At 47.3% G+C, this 19,320-nt stretch overlaps 1 protein-coding gene across 11 annotated transcripts in view; it reads right to left on the reverse strand.

Moving 5' to 3' along the window:
* Positions 1-7,650, reverse strand: part of map4k4 (mitogen-activated protein kinase kinase kinase kinase 4) — a 126,819-nt gene extending 119,169 nt beyond the window's left edge. For 4 of the 11 annotated variants that reach the window (XM_036138966.1, XM_036138969.1, XM_021319458.2 and 1 more), the window contains exons 1-2: positions 7,366-7,650; positions 7,034-7,099 (exon numbers count right to left, since the gene is read on the reverse strand). In XM_036138966.1, coding sequence (XP_035994859.1) covers positions 7,034-7,099; positions 7,366-7,422 — 123 coding nt within the window. In that variant the 5' untranslated portion in view covers positions 7,423-7,650. The remainder of the gene's footprint in view (positions 1-7,033; positions 7,100-7,365) is intronic. The other 7 variants (XM_036138968.1, XM_036138970.1, XM_036138967.1 and 4 more) reach the window with 3 other exon arrangements.
* Positions 7,651-19,320: the final 11,670 nt, after the last annotated feature.

The raw sequence follows: 19,320 nt of genomic DNA on the forward strand, positions 1-19,320 counted from the left end.
TCAGAGAACAGCTCTGAAGGCTTTTGTTGGTGGACAACAAATCCGACCGGATTTGGTTTTGTTTTTTCCTGCGTCGGTCTCATCAGCGTCACAGGTTAGCTTCGGTGTGAGTGGTTGAAATAGCACGTCGATAAAGATGACGGACAAGTGGCTTATCCAATCATATGCAAGGATTTTTGATAAGGCCCAGCCTTCTGAAACGCCATTCCTATGGATCAGTTCCAGATGGATGAGTGGAGCTAGGCGGAGCGAAATTCATTTGACTAGGGTCAGGTTATTTGATGACTTCGCAACAGCCAAAAGAGTTAATGTGATCAGCCGGCATTATTAAGCTTTATGGCGAATGATTTTGACAAAGATTCTGGAGCAAGCGGGTACGATGGCATTGATCGTCTCCTGGTTTTTCACCTGTGCAAATCGGCTAGTCCCTGTTGCAAACTTTCCAGCTGAATTCCATCTGGTTTCCAGGCCGTTGTGGCAGTGACATTCATGTTTTACTTATTATATGTCGTAATGAAATCTGGCCATTCCGGTCTGCCCTGGTCGTCTTTACAAAGCTTTTCCATGCGCTCCGTTTTGGAGACATTTTCTGGAATCCATGCACAGGTGAGCAATCACGTACATACAAGAGTTCCAGTACCTAAAAACATTTACGAGTATAAACGCTTGTAGAAACTTGAAATGCACATTTGATTGAAAACAAACAAATAAACCGAAAAACTGACAAGAACTTGAAAATGTGTGCACTATGATCATATGTTCATGCCTTTTGTGATGTCACCAAAGGTATGGATGTGTGGAGGCCTGTGTTTGGTAGGGTAGGTTTTATCGTGATTAAATAATGATTTATAACAACATTACAAAAGAAATAGCAAAGCTGGCAGGATCTCGTTCTGTAGGTGATCCAATTCATCCCCAGCGACTTTGATTGATCTCACAGAAACCTCTGGCTTGCAGCTTTAATACATGCAAATCCAGAAAACTGCACAACAGACTCGTTTTAAACAGCACAACCTGAAGGTTTTGTGAAAAATTTCCATCATGCACCGTTGCTGAAGTTCATCAGTTCAACTGGAAGGTTTGGGAGTTTTGTTGGACAAACCCATGAAATTGTTCTGAACAAGATCCACAAAGATAAACACCTCCTGAACAACGTCTTAGCCTCGTTTTTTTTTTGTTTTTTTTCAGATCTGCAAACCTCGGCAGGACTCGGGTCAGGCCCGCACAAACAGCGCGGTTTTTAATGTGGCAGCGTGACGGGGGGGCGACAGGAACCGGGCTGTGGTTTCGTAATCTAACCATCGCACCAAAGCCACCAACTTCTCCTCGCTGCACTGATGACTTCCGTCGTTTCACTGCTTCCTCACAGACATCCACACACGCAGCAGGCTCCATCTCTGGCCTAGTTTGTAGAGGGAGAAAACAAAATAGCTGGATCTGCCTGCTCTTCTACAATCTTTTATGAACTTAAAGGAAATAAATCTCAGTGAGCTTGAAACGACAGGAGGAGTGGCATCTAAAAAAAAAAAAAAAAAAAACGAGAAAAGGAGGCTGAGTGAGTCTTTAATTCAGCAAGTTTTAAATGGGTTAAACCATTTCCTCAGAAAAGGGGATTTCCAGCCCCACCAGCTGATTGTGGTCTTACCCCCAAATGGGATTTTTTTTCTTCTCTTGTTTCTCTCATCAGATGATTGAATTTTCCACTACTACAAAACAAAAACATGAAATGTCTAACTTGTTGCTAGCGTCATTTAAATGATCTCCTCTTGTTCAGACTCCTGTTTTACGCCCGATTTTGTTTCAGTACGTGACAGTGAAGTTAGATCTTTAAACCGTACCTTGGAGACACATTAATAGTCTTTTTTTTTTCTCCCATGTTACATTTCGGCGTGGGTCTTTGGGGGTATTTTATGCGACACATTGTAAAGCAAGTAGCAGATATTTGTGAAGGTCTTCCCGCAGATTCTGAGTAGGATTAAGGTTTGGCTTAAATCGACATACTTTGATCTAAACCGTTCCATTTTAGCACTGGAGGGTTGCCTATCCCCAGCAGTCAACGAGCGAGAGGCGGGGTACGCCCTGCACAGGGTGGCCAGTCTATCACAAGGCAACAGAGACACACAGGACAAACAACCACGCTGACACTCACACACACTCACACCTAAAAGATATATAGAGTCACCAGCTGCCCTAACAGTCATGTTTTTGGATGGTGGGAGGAAGCCGGAGTACCCAGAGAGAACCCACTCTTGCACAGGGAGAACATGCAGAAAGACCCCAGGTCGTAGAAGGTTTGCTTCTTGCTGCCGTTCCACAAAAGCCAAGTTTGTGGAACGCACAAACAAGTCGCCCTGTCGACAGATTCTTCCACCTGAACTTTTATAATCCATCTAAATGTAGAAGCACACAACTGAACGTTTACAGCATTTTTGCACCATTATTATCTTGCACCGCCAACATTGGACTTTTCAAATGAATGTCTTTTTGCACCATTGTTTCCGCACTATAAACATGTTGGAACATTCTTCTGCTCACTTTTTTAAAAACTGTTTTTCTCCTGCACCGTTACATTGTTATCACTGCTGCACTTCGTACTGTAATGTTTTTATTTCAATTGCAATCTCATTACATTGTCGTAAGCTGTATGCAACGAAATTTCGTTTTTGTACGCACTCTGTGCATACAAAATGACAATAAAGTTTGTCTAAGTCTAAGGCTACGTTCACACTGTAGGCCTTGATGCTCAATTCCGATTTTTTTGTGAAATACGATTTTTTTTGCGTGTCCGTTCACATTTCCAAATATATGCGACTTGTATGTGATCTCCTGTGTGAACTGCATTCATACGCCTAAGTGTCCCGCATGCGCAGTAGAGGACGCGATGACGTCATACGTAGCAAGCGTGCTCATTGTTTGCGGAAGTAAACATGGATCGTAACGCTGCAGCGTATCTTGAGTTCTTTACGTTATTCTCCAACCGGAGCCAACACATTATCAACGTAATCTTTTTAAGAAGATCAAAAAGGAAGAGAGCCAAATTTTAGTGATGTGAGCAGCTTTACTGATACGGACTTCATTCATAATTTTCGAATGGCAAAGGCAACCTTTACGTGCGTCTGAACGGATCTCTTTAGCGCTCTCACGTAAAAACGCACATCTTTGGCGGCCATAGCAGCGAGTAAACGCGTTGCAGTGGGGCTGTATGGACTTACAACAGGTGTTTGTTACCGCACAATAACCAACCTCTTTGGCATAGCCAGCTCCACCGTTAGTGACGTTTGTCAAGTATCAATGACGTGTAGATCGGATAAATGCGACCTGGCCGTACAGACGCAGGTCGCATTAGAAAAGATCAGATACGTATCGGATTCAAGACCACACATCCAAGCAACCTGGGTCGCATTTGAAAAAATCCGATCTGTGTCGTTCAGATGGTCATAAAAAGATCAGATACAGGTCGCATATGGGCAAAAAATAAATAAAATCGGAATTGGGTCCCTTCAGGCTGCAGTGTGAACGTAGCCTAAGCATAAGCTAGGGAACTCTGAAGATCCCCCAGAGTCACTACAGGTGTTTTAGCCCCTTTAATGCTCTCCCACTTTGGCGCACGGCCGTGTTTCGGTAGGTTTGACGATGGACTGGAAAGTCTGCTGTAATCCCTGGTCTTCATGATGCTCTTTGTTTACTAATGTTATAAAAAAAAATAAACTCTGAGGCCTTCACAGAGCCGCTGGAATTGCTCCACAGACACACACACACACACACACACACACACAAGTCGGCTGTAGTTAAGGGACCTCTGAAAGCGCCTGAAGGTTTTATTTAGGGGTAACAATTTAAACGGGCTAAATACAAATACATGCTTAAAAAGGGTGTATCGGTTGCCTTCCACTTCATAACCGTGCAGGGCCTTGTGTTGGGCCATTGTGGTTTATTGTCCAATGATGACAAAATACGAAGTTGAGGGAGAGGGAGGGCTTCAGCCAGGCAACAACGCGTTTAACGACCGAATCAATTTCACAAGAGCTCAATAATCTCCCTGCAACAAGACAAACATCACGGCTTTTTCCACACGGACCACTTGAGCTCTTCACCGTCTTCGCTGTGCTCCTTCCTCCCACACTGCTTATCCCATCCCGTGTTGTTTTTCCTATCCCGACAGCTGCTGCCGGGGCGCACAGCTGCAACACCTCCGTCGGACACCCTCTCCGGCCATTTGCTGGTCCGACGAGCGCGGCCAATTCCCAACTGTCGGGGATCCACAGGCGTGCATGAGGCGCGAAAACGAAACGCAACACGCAGACATTAACGGGTCAAAAGAAAAGAAAAGAACCCGCGTGGCAGACGTGGCTATGATTCACCGAATCCTGAGGAACTAAGCCCAAAATGTCACGTTTAGTTTGCGTTCCAGTGCATCTGAGCATTTCCACAAACACTTTTTTAATTTACTGCCATTCGGCCCCCAAGCACAGGAAGTAGAAGATAAAAAAACACCACAGAGCAAGTCAAGGTCCACTTCTAGGGGGGGAACTGTTGGCTTCCAAAGCAAAAAAAAAAAAAGAAAAAAAAAAGATCTTTACGACCCAACCAATCCACTGTGCTTAATTGGGAGGCTGGTAAGTTGTAACAGCAGAGCAGACGACCACAAAAGCTCGCCCTGGGTTTGTCCATAAAAGCACAAAAATCAAGTCCGACTCCACGCCACGGTGATGTCAGCGGCGGATTCCCCCACTTTTGCAACCCTCAGAAGCAGCGATCCGGCGGGCCTTTTTCGCCGTTTTTTTTTTTTTTCTGCGGGCGCTGACGCCGCGGCGCAGGACCGTGCCACAGCGGGAGACCCGGTCTGGCCCGAAACGTGCGTGAGAGCTGCCCCCGTGGCAGCCCTGCATATTTATTACGCTGAGTAACAGAAACTATTTTAATTGGGTTGGACGATCCTCCACATTTTCCGAACCCAATTCTGCCGCCGCCGCAGCTCGAGTTTTTTCCACCAGTGAACTGCAGCGTGTGTACGCGGAGTCAGACCAGCGATACAGAGAGATCCCCGTGAACCCTGTTGACTGGAAAATAAACAGAATCCGGTCCATTTCCCCCCCATCTATCATTCTCTGAACTTGACACTGACCTCTCTGACTATTTACACAAACAAAAACAAAAAAGTAACACGGTTCCCAGTAACCTTACTCTCTTCCTCATTCAGCTGATGCCGTTTACTGGTACCGACTCCTTGACAGAACTATTTCTGCCTCTGTCCTTCTGTCCTCTCCTTGTTTTTAGTTTCTGTAGAAAGCCACTGCTGGCCCAGTGCTCCAGCTTTTCCTCTCCACTGTCGCCACATGCTTGCTCTGGATGGGAGATTGCTGCAAAGCCAACATCTCATTGCAATCAGTTGGCGTTTAGATAACCTTTGAACATTTGACATTATATGATCAACGATAGATAGATAGATAGATAGATAGATAGATAGATAGATAGATAGATAGATAGATAGATAGATAGATAGATAGATAGATAGATAGATAGATAGATAGATAGATAGATAGATAGATAGATAGATAGATAATACAGTGGTTATTATAGGTTTATTTGAATGTCTGCTATATAGCTGTGTAAATATCTATCTGCTTTCTTGTTTTTGGCTTTGACAAAAAAAATAATCAGTAACTTTTCTGTTGTAGCTCTTAGCAGGGGCGGTTCTAGACCAAATTTACCAGGGGGGCCAAGGTGGGGCCAGTGTTTTTTCACAGGGGCACAGAAAAAAAAAATTAAAAACAATAAAACGGCAATATTTAACTGTGTAATAATATTAAGTGAGTCACTTGTGGCTCTGGAACTGCAGGTTTCAGACCCCCGATCTAGCAGTTGAAAACTTTGCCCCCTGCTCAATACGGCTAAAGCTAAACGTGAAACATCTTAAGTTTTAAATTATTTTAAGAGTAAAGCTGTATAGGTAAAAAATAATATTGTTCAAAGTGACCAATCAAGTTTCTTTGCCATTCCAAATAATCATGAGAAGTTTTTTTTTTAACATCATGCTTTTAGTACAGGGGCCATAACAGGGGCCAAGGCCATTTCTACTTCCCCTGTTGGCCCCTGTCTAGAACCGCCCCTGGCTCTTAGTGTAAAGTAAAATACAGAAATATATCACTTGGTCACATTCTAAAAAGGGAAAAACAGCTTTGTTTTAGCCCGCCAGCAGCCTATAAGGCCTTTGTAATCAGAGCAATGCAACAGAAGCTCAATCAGATCCAGCAGGTCCGGCTCATCTCCCACATTTCTCTCAGCCGGCCACGGGATCCCGATGCTGCTGCTCCTCCCTGATGGAAATCCGGGGCTGCGGGAGAACTCAGGTCTCTGCTGCTCCACGGATGGGAGTGGACGAGCAGGCCTAGCCCCGTTAACGCAGCACCGAGCCACTCCAGCGAAAGGCCTGCTGGGCAACGGTGTGCACAAAATGCGCAACGAAAACACCGCCCTACCCAGTGGCGCACAAGTCGGTCAGCGTGGTAGAAGCCTGTCATGCTACGGATGGGGTTGGCCCAGCGCAAAGCACGGCCTGTGGAGGGGATATTTAACTGGGGTGTGGATGAGGGAAGCAGGAGGAAGAGGAGGAGGAGGAGGAAGAGGAGGAGGGACTTCTGATGGACCAAGATGGGTGCATCGTTCTTACTGGGATGCTGTTGGGCATCGCCGAATAAATCAAATGATAAGCCGTGGCTGAGAAGCAGCTGAGAGGCCAAAAAACGCTAACAGGGAGAGTCAGATAATCCAGGCCAGGCCGCCCCGGTCCCAGAGGAAGGAGCGGTGGCGGAGGAGGGAGGAGGGAGGAGGGAGGGGGGGCTGCATGGTGGGCTATAATAAACGGTTTCCTGAGGCTGGGAGAGGAAAAAATACATAACTGCGTGTTTGTGCTTCAGTTTCCGCCGGTTTGTTCTCAGCTGAGGCTTTAACACTGTGACACACACACACACACACACACACACACACACACACACACACACACACACACACAGTGATGGAGGCTTACACCGACCTTATACACTTGTCCATAGGTGCCATTTCCCACTACTTCTACCAACTCGAAAATCCCAGCTGGATCCTGGACAGAAAACACACAGAAGGGGAAAAAAAAATCGCTCATTTAATTGATCTGCGGCTGTAATTGAATTGGGGTTCGCTTGGTGTGTGCGCCGGCAGCGCCCGGCTGTTGCCTCTCCTGCCAGCGGATATCAGACAAAGAAAAGCCACCGCAGGGCCGTGTCACCACGGTGGCACACATTTAGCCCTTCGTTAAAAAAAACACCAAAAAAGCTGCTCGGGAAACAAACAAATAAACGCAATGGCAGCAGCAGGAGCCACACTCACCCGCAGGGCTGCCAGGTCTATGTCCACCAGGCTCTTAGCCGGGGAGTCGTTCGCCATCTTTATGCGAAAAAGCGGCGATAGATGAGAGGAATAACGGCGTTGCTTTGATTTCCTTCAAGCGGACGAATTGCGGCTCATCCTCGTCGGGTTGTAGATTAAATCCCACGGCTGTTGCTTGCTCTCCGACGCGTTTTCCTCTGTTCCTAGTCCAAGACAGGCGGCCCCTCCGCTGCTACATGCCGACCGTGGAGCCTGCGCCGCCGACTGCCTGCCTGCCTGCCTGCCTGCTGGAGCCAGAGTCCTGCCCGTCCAGCCCTCCCTCTCCCCGTTCGTGAGCAGGTCTCTCTAGCAGGATTCTCCGCCCTCTCTCCCACCCATTCAGTCCACACGTCTCTCTGTCCCTCTGTCTTCCATTGCCCCGCACAGGGACAGTCCAAGGCTTTTGGGAGCCCCGGGAGAGAGAAAAATGACCCCCCCACGGTCAGGGCCGGTCAAGAACTGAACGGGGCCCCAAACCGAGCTGCTTAATTTATATCTACCTAAAAATGATCCATGTTTGAACTTTTTTTTTTTTTACACTTTTTATTAATATAATTATTCTATGTGAAATGAAGAGATGTATTGTTAATAACAAGTTTTATAAGAATAATATATTTAATCTTTGTTATTTTTTATTAATAGAACCAAATTTAAAATAATCACTCAATAAATTATATTTTTCCTCATTGAACTTTCTTTACATGTTCCAATGAAGATAGGACTCAGGTGGAGCCCTAATACAATTAATAAACAACCCCTAAAAGCTGGTAAAACCAATAAATGTATATTTGATGCAACTTTAAAAAGGTTATTGAATTTCAGAACCCTTAGAAAAGATTTTATTTCTGTGCACTTAAACACATTTGAAATGCGCCACATTCTGTTCCAAATCCAAAACATTTTTCATTCTGCGGATATGGAGGAAAGGGGATATTAGGCTGTCATAAAAAAAGATATGTCTGCATTTCCCTTTGAAAAATGCTTGAAGATTGATTTTCTTTTTTCTTAAAGTAACTGAACTAATATTCAGTTGTTTAACCGCTGTTTCAGAGAACTGCTCCACGTCTATGCTACAAGGAGTCCAACTTCTGGCACCCATGTGAACAGCTATTCCAGCCCAGGACGGTTGGAGTGATGTGTTTTGACTCTCCGTCTTGGTGAAACAACATTTCCTCTTCAGTATAAGACAGCATAACCTCAAGTATTTTCATGTATTCGAATAAAGTTGCATTGCCTTCTTAGTGGCAATTTTCTTAATTTTTTTTTTGTTATTTTAGCAGGTCACAGTAACAACATTGTCCCTTTTTCAGTCTATGTTTTTTTTTGTCATTTTTTTCCTGTTGATCGGACAAGGTTACAGAGCACCTAGAGCAGGGGTGTCAAACTCATTTCTATATAGGGCCACTTTGGCGTCATTAAGTCATTAAAAGGGCCGGTTGCACATGTATAGACGATACTTTTCATTTAATAATTTCATTCCAGTTCACATAGAAGAATAAAAAAATGCACAGTAACATAAAAGTAGCAACCTTAGGCCCAGTTTATACAGTTTATCTGCAAAAAAAGTTGATTTTGGGGTGAGTTACACTTACAGGAGGCACAGTTTTAGCCAATTTATACACTTTAAAAGGATAAATACCTCTACTTTATGACACAAAGTGCCTTTTTTTTTTGGCTCTTGAGGGCCGGATAATTTACCTTGACGGGCCGGATTCGGCCCGCGGGCCTTGAGTTTGACACCTGTGACCTAGAGCATGTGAAATGGAGGAAATGTCCTAAACATCTATTTCTAGTCAGGTTTTAGAAGACTCTTGCATGCATTGTGATGTGTATATATATATATATATATATATATATATATATATATATATATATATATATATATATATATATATATAGTACAGACCAAAGGTTTGGACACACCTTCTCATTCAAAGAGTTTTCTTTATTTTCATGACTATGAAAATTGTAGATTCACACTGAAGGCATCAAACCTATGAATTAACACATGTGGAATTATATACTTAACAAAAAAGTGTCAAACAACAAAAAAATATGTCTTATATTCTAGGTTCTTCAAAGTAGCCACCTTTTGCTTTGATTACTGCTTCGTACACTCTTGGCATTCTCTTGATGAGCTTCAAGAGGTAGTCACCTGAAATGGTCTTCCAACAGTCTTGAAGGAGTTCCCAGAGATGCTTACCACTTGTTGGCCCTTTTGCCTTCACTCTGCGGTCCAGCTCACCCCAAACCATCTCCATTGGGTTCAGGTCTGGTGACTGTGGAGACCAGGTCATCTGGCGCAGCACCCTATCACTCTCCTTCTTGGTATAATAGCCCTTACACATCCCTGGAGGTGTGTTTCGGGTCATTGTCCTGTTGAAGAATAAATGATGGTCCAACTAAATGCAAACCGGATGGAATAGCATGCCGCTGCAAGATGCTGTGGCTCCATGCTGGTTTGGCTTCAATTTTGGATAAATCCCCAGCAGTGTCACCAGCAAAGCACCCCCACACCATCACACCTCCTCCTCCATGCTTCACGGTGGGAACCACGTCCATCTGTTCACCTTTTCTGCGTCGCACAAAGACACGATGGTTGGAACCAAAGATCTCAAATTTGGACTCATAAGACCAAAGCACAGATTTCCACTGGTCTAATGTCCATTCTTTGTGGTCTTTAGCCCAAGCAAGTATCTTCTCTGATTTTGCTACAGAACAAAATTAATTTAGCTAATATCATGTACAGGTTGCTGAATGCATTGTGCATTCTGGCAGGATAAACTGTTATTGCAATCAGATTGCAGAACGAGAAGATCTGGTTAGAAAGACAGACAAATCTAATCAGAGGACGGTTTTGTGCCTACACATAGACCACTGTTATGATCCATAAATTGAAGTGACTCAAAGGACACATAACATATGAAGTCCAGACCAGTGGCAACAGCTGAAGTGAACTATAATGACAATCAGGTTCACAAAAACACCATGAGGAGAAGGCAGTCCCGGTGAAAAGAAATAAACAGGATGAAGATGCTTTAGTCCAGCCAGACAGATGACCGCTGGATCTGGACATCTTCCCTGCTGGTCCAAATACTAACATCCAAACAGCAAAAAACAGGACTACCGTTTACTCCCATCACAATGGAAAAATAAAAGATGGGCTCAAAGAGCGACTTGGTGCATTAGGCAGGCCGGTGAGTTGTTAGAAGAAGGAGGCGGGGCTTTGGTTATTCCTTATGGCCGTTATTTCCTGATCAGCCAATCAGCTCAGGAGGGAACAACCTAGTTAAAGAGAGTCCATTCATTAAACAGAGATCTGGACCACGTAACAACCACAAACTGAGGTTTTTAGAAATGATGGCATAACACCCCCATTACTGTCTCCATTAGAAACAGTTCACTCTGTTAGATATTATATGAAACTACAAGATTGCTAGAGCTGCTTGAAAGCAGTTACTATGAAGACCATAGATGACTCACTGACACTGCAGACGTCACAGATGTGGCATACATAAGCAAACGGGCAGTTATCTTGGGGCAGCATGTACATGTGGATAAACTTGGAGTCTACAGTATGCTATTTCACAGTCTGACAATGACTTCTACAGACAACATGTGAGGGGTGGACCGCTCCTGCAGGGGCGTGTCCTTACTGGTCTATAGGAGGCTGATGTAACCGACATGCGGGGCTCTCGTGCAGTTTACCTTTTTCATACATTGTTATCAACATAAGAGCCCAGTACTGAGCTGCACAACTTCTCTGGCTTGTTTAGATTAAATGTGTTAAAGTATAGTTGCTGTTTCAAGAGTAATTTCTAACTAAAGAAGTCATTAATAAAAGAAGACCGCTTCTCCAGGATCGGGAGGACCGTCGACAGGAGGAGGTAATCTTTAAAAACTCCGATTTCCTTTGTGGAGCTCTTTCCATTCAGTCAAACTCAATACAAATTGCTTTAAAGGGGTTAACCACAAAGGAACTAGTATGCATAAGATAATCAGATCAAACAATTCAAAGTTAAGTTATAAAACACTAATAATTAACTTTAATTAAAAGGTTACATAAAATGTATGACCTAGAAAATGCAATTGCACCAGTATGAAAAATCAGAAAATGATATAAAAATCATAAATCATAACACTAAAAAATAAATGCAATATACATGCAATAAATAAAAACATTCCATAACATTGCATTTCATTACTGACGAAAGCTAAAACAGAAGCTAGAACTAAAGTGAAAACATGAATAATATTAAGGACATTATCAGCTTACAAATGCAGTAGAATCGATCAACTTAGAATCCACTTAGAATTTGATGCACAGATGAAAAAAATGGGCTAAGTAAAGTTTACAAAAAATACAGTTTTAAAGGGGACACGGCCTCCTGTGTCCTATGTGTACCATATGGTCCAAACCTGGATAAATGCTGAGGGTTACTTCAGAAAAGGGCATCCAGCGTGACACTTTTGCCAAATTTAGCACGCAATTCAAGAACAACAAATGACCCACTGACTACCCTGAAAAGGGAAAGCTAAAATTTCATTAGTGGTGTACCACTGGTATCATAGAGGTTTTGTTGGAAATTATAGAACCCTTGTAGTTGCTGATAATTTTATAGATGGAGAAATAAAAACGAAAGTTACGTATGTAACTACGGTTCTATGAATCCCGGATGACCGCCAGAGGCGGTGCTGAAAGCACTGAATGTTCCCTTCGGGCATGCGCAGTTCGAGTAATTATACCAACAGAGTCACACCTGTGACGCCGGATGACCACTCGGAGGCTATATAGCCTGCTGTCATCCTTGGCTCTGTTCCTACAGAATCTTCTCGCAGAAGCAAGGATTCTGAGTGACAGAGAAGCTCTGGCGGTCATCCGGGATTCATAGAACCGTAGTTACATACGTAACTTTCGTTCTATTTCATCCCTCCTGACCGCCAGAGGCGGTGCTGAAAGCACTGAATGACTAATGCCAACTATGTCACAAGGAATCCTGAGCACATACCTCACTGAGAGGGCCCAGCAGAACCTTGTAAAAGGACCTGACCCAGTGGATGAGGGACAGTCACATTGACGTTGTAGAACCTCGTGAAGGTGGTCGGGGAAGCCCATGATGCAGCAGCACATATTGCTTCCAGAGGGACCCCTCTCAAAGCCGCCCAGGAAGCAGAGACGCTCCTGGTGGAATGTGCCCTCACCCTGACTGGCAGGGAGCGGCGACCTACAGCGTAGGCGTGGCAGATGGCACTCACTATCCAATGAGACAGACGCTGCTTGGAAAGAGGGTAGCCTAACCTCGGACCCCCATAACACAAAAAAAGCTGGTCTGAGCGTCTTAGACTTGCGGTGGCAGAAATATATGCTTCCAATGCCCTTACTGGGCACAATAACTCAGACCCCTCGGTTGCACCTGACTGGGGCTGAAACCGAGCCAACTGCAATGGCTCGTTACGGTGAAAAGGAGACAACACCTTAGGCACAAATGCAGTATTAGGCCACAGGGTAACACCGGAGTCATCTGAAGCCCACCTGATACATGTAGGGCTGACAGAGAGAGCATGTAACTCACTGACTCTCTTAGCCGACACGATAGCCAACAGAAAGGCGGTCTTGCAAGAAAGCCACTTGAGGTCCGCTTGTGCCAAAGGCTCGAATGGAGGATGGCACAGGGCCGCAAGAACCAATGGTAGGTCCCAATCGGGCACTCGTGGAGCCGGCAGCGGGCGTAACCTACGAGCACCGCGCAGAAAAAGAGAGACCAGATCATGGCGCCCTACTGTACGGTCGTTGACAGGTAGGTGACGACATGAAATTGCCGCAACATACACCTTAAGGGTCGAAGGAGAGCGGCCCTTATCAAGGAGAGACTGGAGGAACTCCAGAATTGTGGGCACCGAGCAGGTAACCGGATTCTCATTGTGGGCAGAGCACCACTGAGAAAAAAGACGCCATCTGTTGTCATACTGCAGCCTAGTGGAGGGCGCCCTAGCACTCAAAATGGTGTGCCTGACAGGTTCTGAACACCCAGTCAGCCTCCCAGGGGCCAGGCCCACAGCTGGAGACGTTGAGGGTTGGGGTGCCATATCTGTCCCCCCAACTGAGACAGCAGGTCCCTCCTTGTTGGAAGACGCCATGGAGTACTGAGACACAGACTGCGAAGCAGCGGGAACCACGGGCGTGCTGGCCAGAACGGAGCTACCAGCAACACCCTGTGGCCTCCCTCGAGAACCCTCCGTAGAGTAGGCCAAACCAGCGAGAGGGGTGGAAAGGCATACAGGAGAACCTGTGGCCATGGATGAGCCAGCGCATCCTGGCCCAGTGCGCCCCCGACCCCTGTCAGGGAATACCATAGGGGGCACTGGGTTGACTCCTCTGTGGCAAACAGATCTACCTCTGCCTGGCCAAAGAGGTTCCAGATCTTGCGCACTACGTCGCGGTGAAGAGACCACTCTCCCGGAGCAGGTGCCTGGCGGGATAGAGAGTCTGCAACCTGGTTCTGCCGCCCTGGTAGATATGCTGCACGCAGGGTGGACAGACGGGGAAACGCCCATTCCAGGAGATCCCTGGACACCTCCAGGAGACGTGCTGACCTGGTGCCTCCCTGGTGGTTGATATGGTAAACAACAGAGGTGTTGTCCGTTCGAACCAACACATGCCGTCCTTCTAGGTGGGGCAGAAGGCACCTGAGGGCCATGTGCACAGCCCGCAGCTCCAGCACGTTTATGTGCTCGGTGCGCTCCCTTGGTCCCCAGAGACCCCGAACCGCTCTGTGTTGCCACACGGCGCCCCAGCCCTTGGGGCTGGCATCCGTGGTGACCACTTCCCTTCGAGACACCACTAACCCCATTGGAACGCCACAGGACAAGAGGGTCCTGTCCTGCCAATGAGCTAGGGCACGGAGGCACAGCCTCGTCACCATGAGCCTGTGACGTCTGTGCAGCCTGGCATCTAGGTGAAAGCTGTTGAGCCACCGCTGCAAAGGGCGCAGAAGGAGCAAACCCAAGGGCACGACACGAGTGACCGATGTCAGTTTGCCCAGCATTCGCAGGAAGATGCTGTAAGGAAACTGCCTGCCCAGCCTGAATCGACCGACAAACTGGAGTATGTCGTCCACCCTGCGAACAGACGGACGGGCCTTCATGGTAGTGGAGTCCAGATGCATCCCAAGAAAGGTGGTTGTCTGAGATGGAACCAGACAACTCTTTGCAAGGTTGACTTTGAGGCCCAACCGTGACACCTGTAGAAGAAGCCGGGACGTATCCCGAGAGGCAGCTACCTGAGTGGGAGCACAGAGAAGCCAGTCGTCCAGGTATGGCAGAATCCTTACTCCGGAGGCCTGCAGAGGAGAGAGGGCCGCTTTCACGCAACGAGTAAACACCCTCGGGGAAAGGGAGAGCCCGAATGGGAGCACCCGGAATTGCCAATGGCGACCCTGATAAGCAAACCTGAGAAAGCGGCGATGTTCTGCCGCAATAGGTACATGGAAGTAGGCATCTGTCAGATCTACTGACGTAAACCAATCCCCTGCCACGACAGTCTGAAGGACCTCTGCTGTGGTGAGCATGTGGAATGGAAGGACTTTCAGGTACTGATTGAGTCCCCTTAAATCTAGAACGGGGCGAAAACCGCCAGTCTTCTTTGCCACGAGGAAGTACGTGGAATAATAGCCTCTGGGTTGCCGCAGAGGATCCACAGCCTCGATTGCTCCCTTGGCTAGGAGGGCGGAAAGCTCCTGGTCTAGTGCCAAGGATTTCACCGGGTCGGTGATAATGGTCATTTTGACCCGGCGTGAGAGAGGGGGCCGCCGTCGGAACTGGAGTCTGTAGCCATGGGTTAGGGTGGCAACCACCCATGGATCCACAGAGTGAGCAGCCCAGAAACGTAGCTGCTGATGGGAAAAATGTCCGACGGCTGGCCCGGTGGCGTCATCTTCTATCCCCTCGGCCTCTGGGAGCCCTGGGGGGAGGACGTCCAGGATCTGAGACCCGGGTCGGTCTAGCTGGGCGGCCGACTGGCCTACGAAAGTCCCTGCTGGGTCTCTGACGCAGATCACGGGGATAGGAACCACCAGATCCATCACCAGTCTGAGGCCGTGGCCGAACGCTGGGGGTAGTAGCAGGGCGCCCTGAACGCTGAGGAAAGGGGGGTACGCTCCTGCGAAGGCCAGAAAGCTGCTGGCTGGTCTGACGCGCCTGAATAGTCCGCTCCAGTGCCTCCAGGGCAGCTGACCCAAACAACTCCCCTGGCACGACCGGGACACCCCTGAGGGTCCTACGGCAAGCCTCCGTGAGAGGAGACTGTGCAAGCCAGACCTGTCTACGAGCTTGGACAAGGAATGACATGACTCGACCGAGCTCTCTGGTCATCAGCGCAAAGGCCTGCAACGCTGCATCACTAAAGCCAACCGCTGCAGCTGCACCACCAGCGTCCTGAACGGATGTAGAGAGGGCGAACATGAGGTGCGCCAGGGAGTTGCCGAGACGTCCCGCACGCGCTCCTGCATTGTATGCCTTACACAAGAGGTCATCTGTAACCCGGCATTGGGTCCGTGGGCACCTGACCTCAGGACGTAGGGCCTCATCTGGTGACACAATCAGTGAAGCAACAGCTGGTTCAACTGCTGGCATACGGTCCAGGCCGGCTTTCACCGACTCGTGCATGGCAGCCAACACCCGACCGTCTGAGGAGAGCCGTGATAACGCTCTCGGGTCCCGCCAGCAAGCGTGCAACTCCTTAAGGTACTCCTCTGATGGAGGTACAGAAAATGGAGTAGGGGCCCCGTCCGCGCCTGAAAAAGGCACTCCCGGAGTCGGACACCTCTCCTTGCGGGAGTTCTAGCTGCAGCTGCTTCAGGGCCATGGACATGACATCCCGCATGGAACTGTCACTGGCCTCCCCAACTGCACTCCGGGATGAAAACGACCCATTGTCAGAGGCTTGAGAGGACCCTGCCTCCTCCTCATCTCTGAAATGAGAAGCAGAGGCAGCCAGAGATATGACGTCCTCCTCCGCAACTAGTTCAGGCATGGGTGGGGAGGAGAGCCCAGCCACTGGAAGAGAGGTATCAGACCGATGTGTCTGCAGCAAGGACTTCATCTCTGCCAACTCCGCTGACAACTGTTCCACCCTTGTGGCCAGGCCCTGGTCAAGTTTGGCCCGTCTCCTCCGAGGAGGGGGTGCTGAGACCGCAGACCCACCACGGCGCTTAGAACGCCTGGGGGGATCCACCTGTCCAGAGGGCGGAAGGTCAGAACCCTCCTGGGGGCACAACTGTGCCAACCGGGCCACCCTCACTGCATGTGGCATAAAACTGCAATTCATGCAGGGGTTCTCGGACAACGCCTCCACAAGGTGCTCATGTCCAAGGCAGGTAGGGCACAGGTCGTGGCCATCCTCTGCCTGGAGGGCAGCCCCACAATCCCTGCAGCTATGGAAGCCATCCATGTCTAAGGTCGGCAAGGCCCAACCCAATTAAATGAAAATGCGCTAAAACCGGGAGAGGGGGCGCGAACGCAGCCGTCACCAGTTATGGCAGAGCCAAGAAATAGGCTGCAAACACAAGGAGGCTGATATTGGGAGAGGGGGCGAACACGCTACCGTCACCAGGTATAAAACCAATAAATCAAAGGCGCTAACAACGTTAGCCGTACTTCGCACTTGAATAAATCAATTTATTAGTCACACTGGGAGAGGGGGCGAACACGCTGCCGTCACCAGGTATAAACTGGTAAACCAAAAGGAGCTAACAACGTTAGTCGTTTTTTTTTTTGTTTTTTTTTTTGACCTCGGTAAATCAACTTATTAGTCACACTGGGAGAGGGGGCGGACACGCTGCCGTCACCAGATATAAACTGGTAAACCGAAATGGGCTAACAACATTAGCCGTACTTCACACTTGAATAAATCAATTTATTAGTCACACTGGGAGAGGGGGCGAACACGCTACCGTCACCAGGTATAAAACCAATAAATCAAAGGCGCTAACAACGTTAGCCGTCTTTTACACTTCAGTAAATTAACTTAGTCGCACTGGGAGAGGGGGCGAACACGCTGCCGTCACCAGGTATAAACTGGTAAACCGAAATGGGCTAACAACATTAGCCGTACACAACTTCGGTAAATGATTTTGGTCGCACTGGGAGAGGGAGCGAACACGCTACCGTCACCGGTATAAACTGATAAACCAAATAACTAACAACGTTAGTCGTCTTTAGACCTCGGTAAATTAACTTATTAGTCACACTGGGAGAGGGGGCGAACACGCTGCCGTCACCAGGTATAAACTGGTAAACCGAAATGGGCTAACAACATTAGCCGTACACAATCAACAGCCCCAGCTGTAGGTAACAGGGTAACGAAAAGCCGTGAGCTGGGAGAGGGGGCGCGAACGCTACCGTCACCAACAAACAGCTTACTTACCTTCCAAAGAACTTCCACAGTCAACCCGTTGCAGCCCTGGGAGGGCGGAGGAAAAACCGCAACTCCGCGCGATGGGGCGTCACACAACGGGGAAGTTAGCGAACCGCTTGCGAGAAGAAAAAAGGAACAGAGCCAAGGATGACAGCAGGCTATATAGCCTCCGAGTGGTCATCCGGCGTCACAGGTGTGACTCTGTTGGTATAATTACTCGAACTGCGCATGCCCGAAGGGAACATTCAGTGCTTTCAGCACCGCCTCTGGCGGTCAGGAGGGATGAAATAGAACCGCTTTTGAGCGGGCTACTCTCTAAGAGTGACTTCTTCATGAGAAATTCTTCCTGACTTTGAAAACTGTGAATACTCCGACTATGGTTTATTTAAGGTAAGACACTGACTACAAATAGATACATCGCATTTCCCTCTTACAAAAAAATGCATCAAAATAATCTGTTGTGCTGCCTTTTCTAAGTCTCAAAGGGTTAAATGTGTCAGACTGTTTCTTCTCTTCAGACCAGAACAATCTACTGAGCAATGCATCTCCTCAGCATTTTTACATTGACACCACATCACATCTGTTCTCTTTTGTGTACTTCTTTAAAATGTGTTTTTGAATTATCCTCTGTTCTCTTTTCCACTGGAATTTGTGGTGCGTTTGTTATTGACACTGGTTAGCCAGATAATGGCTCCACTGCTGTGCTCAGCTCCGTTTTGCAGGAACATGTGGAACTTAAAGTGCAGTGATTTTACCCACATCATCGATATTCCCCTTGGTTATCAGGGGACAATGCTGCCCTCAGACGCCAAGCATCACTCACTTTGTACTAAATGCTTGCTGCAACGATACTTGTGTGTGAGACTTTTTGTTAGATTGATCATTTTCAATGGAGCCTATCCCAAGTTGGTCTGATTTAATGAATCACATCCAAACATCAAGCTAAACCTAACAGCTACACTTTACTCAAATTATTAAGCCATTGTAGCATGAACAAAATCAGAAAGATGAAGTCAGACACATTGCTTTGCACGCAGTGATGTTAAAAAAGGAACACGCTTACGGTGCCTTTAAAAAGTATTCACACCCCGTTGATCATTTCCATTTTTCTGAGGTATTATGTAAAAGACAGACTCTAAGTAGTAAACGATTGGAAAGCGGAAGGACGACGACATGATTGAACATCCTCTCCAAATGAAAATCCCACATTTGAGGAGCGCATTTGTGTTTGGCCCCTTTTACTCCGATATCCCAAAATAACATCTAGTTTTTACGAACTGCCCGTCAGAAGTCACACAATTGGTAAATATACTCCAGTTGTTTTCACGGAGAACACAAGCAACACAGCAGGCAGGGCCAGGAGAAAGTCTTGGAGACGTTGGAAGCAGGGTTGAATTAAGCAACAATGTCCCAAGCTTTAAACATCTACCTCAGTTCTATCAAATTAAATCACATCACCCTGAACACACCATGCCCACCTTGACACGTGGTGATGGCAGCAT

Source organism: Fundulus heteroclitus, chromosome 7 (genome assembly GCF_011125445.2).
Source record: "Fundulus heteroclitus isolate FHET01 chromosome 7, MU-UCD_Fhet_4.1, whole genome shotgun sequence".
Lineage (NCBI taxonomy): Eukaryota > Metazoa > Chordata > Actinopteri > Cyprinodontiformes > Fundulidae > Fundulus > Fundulus heteroclitus.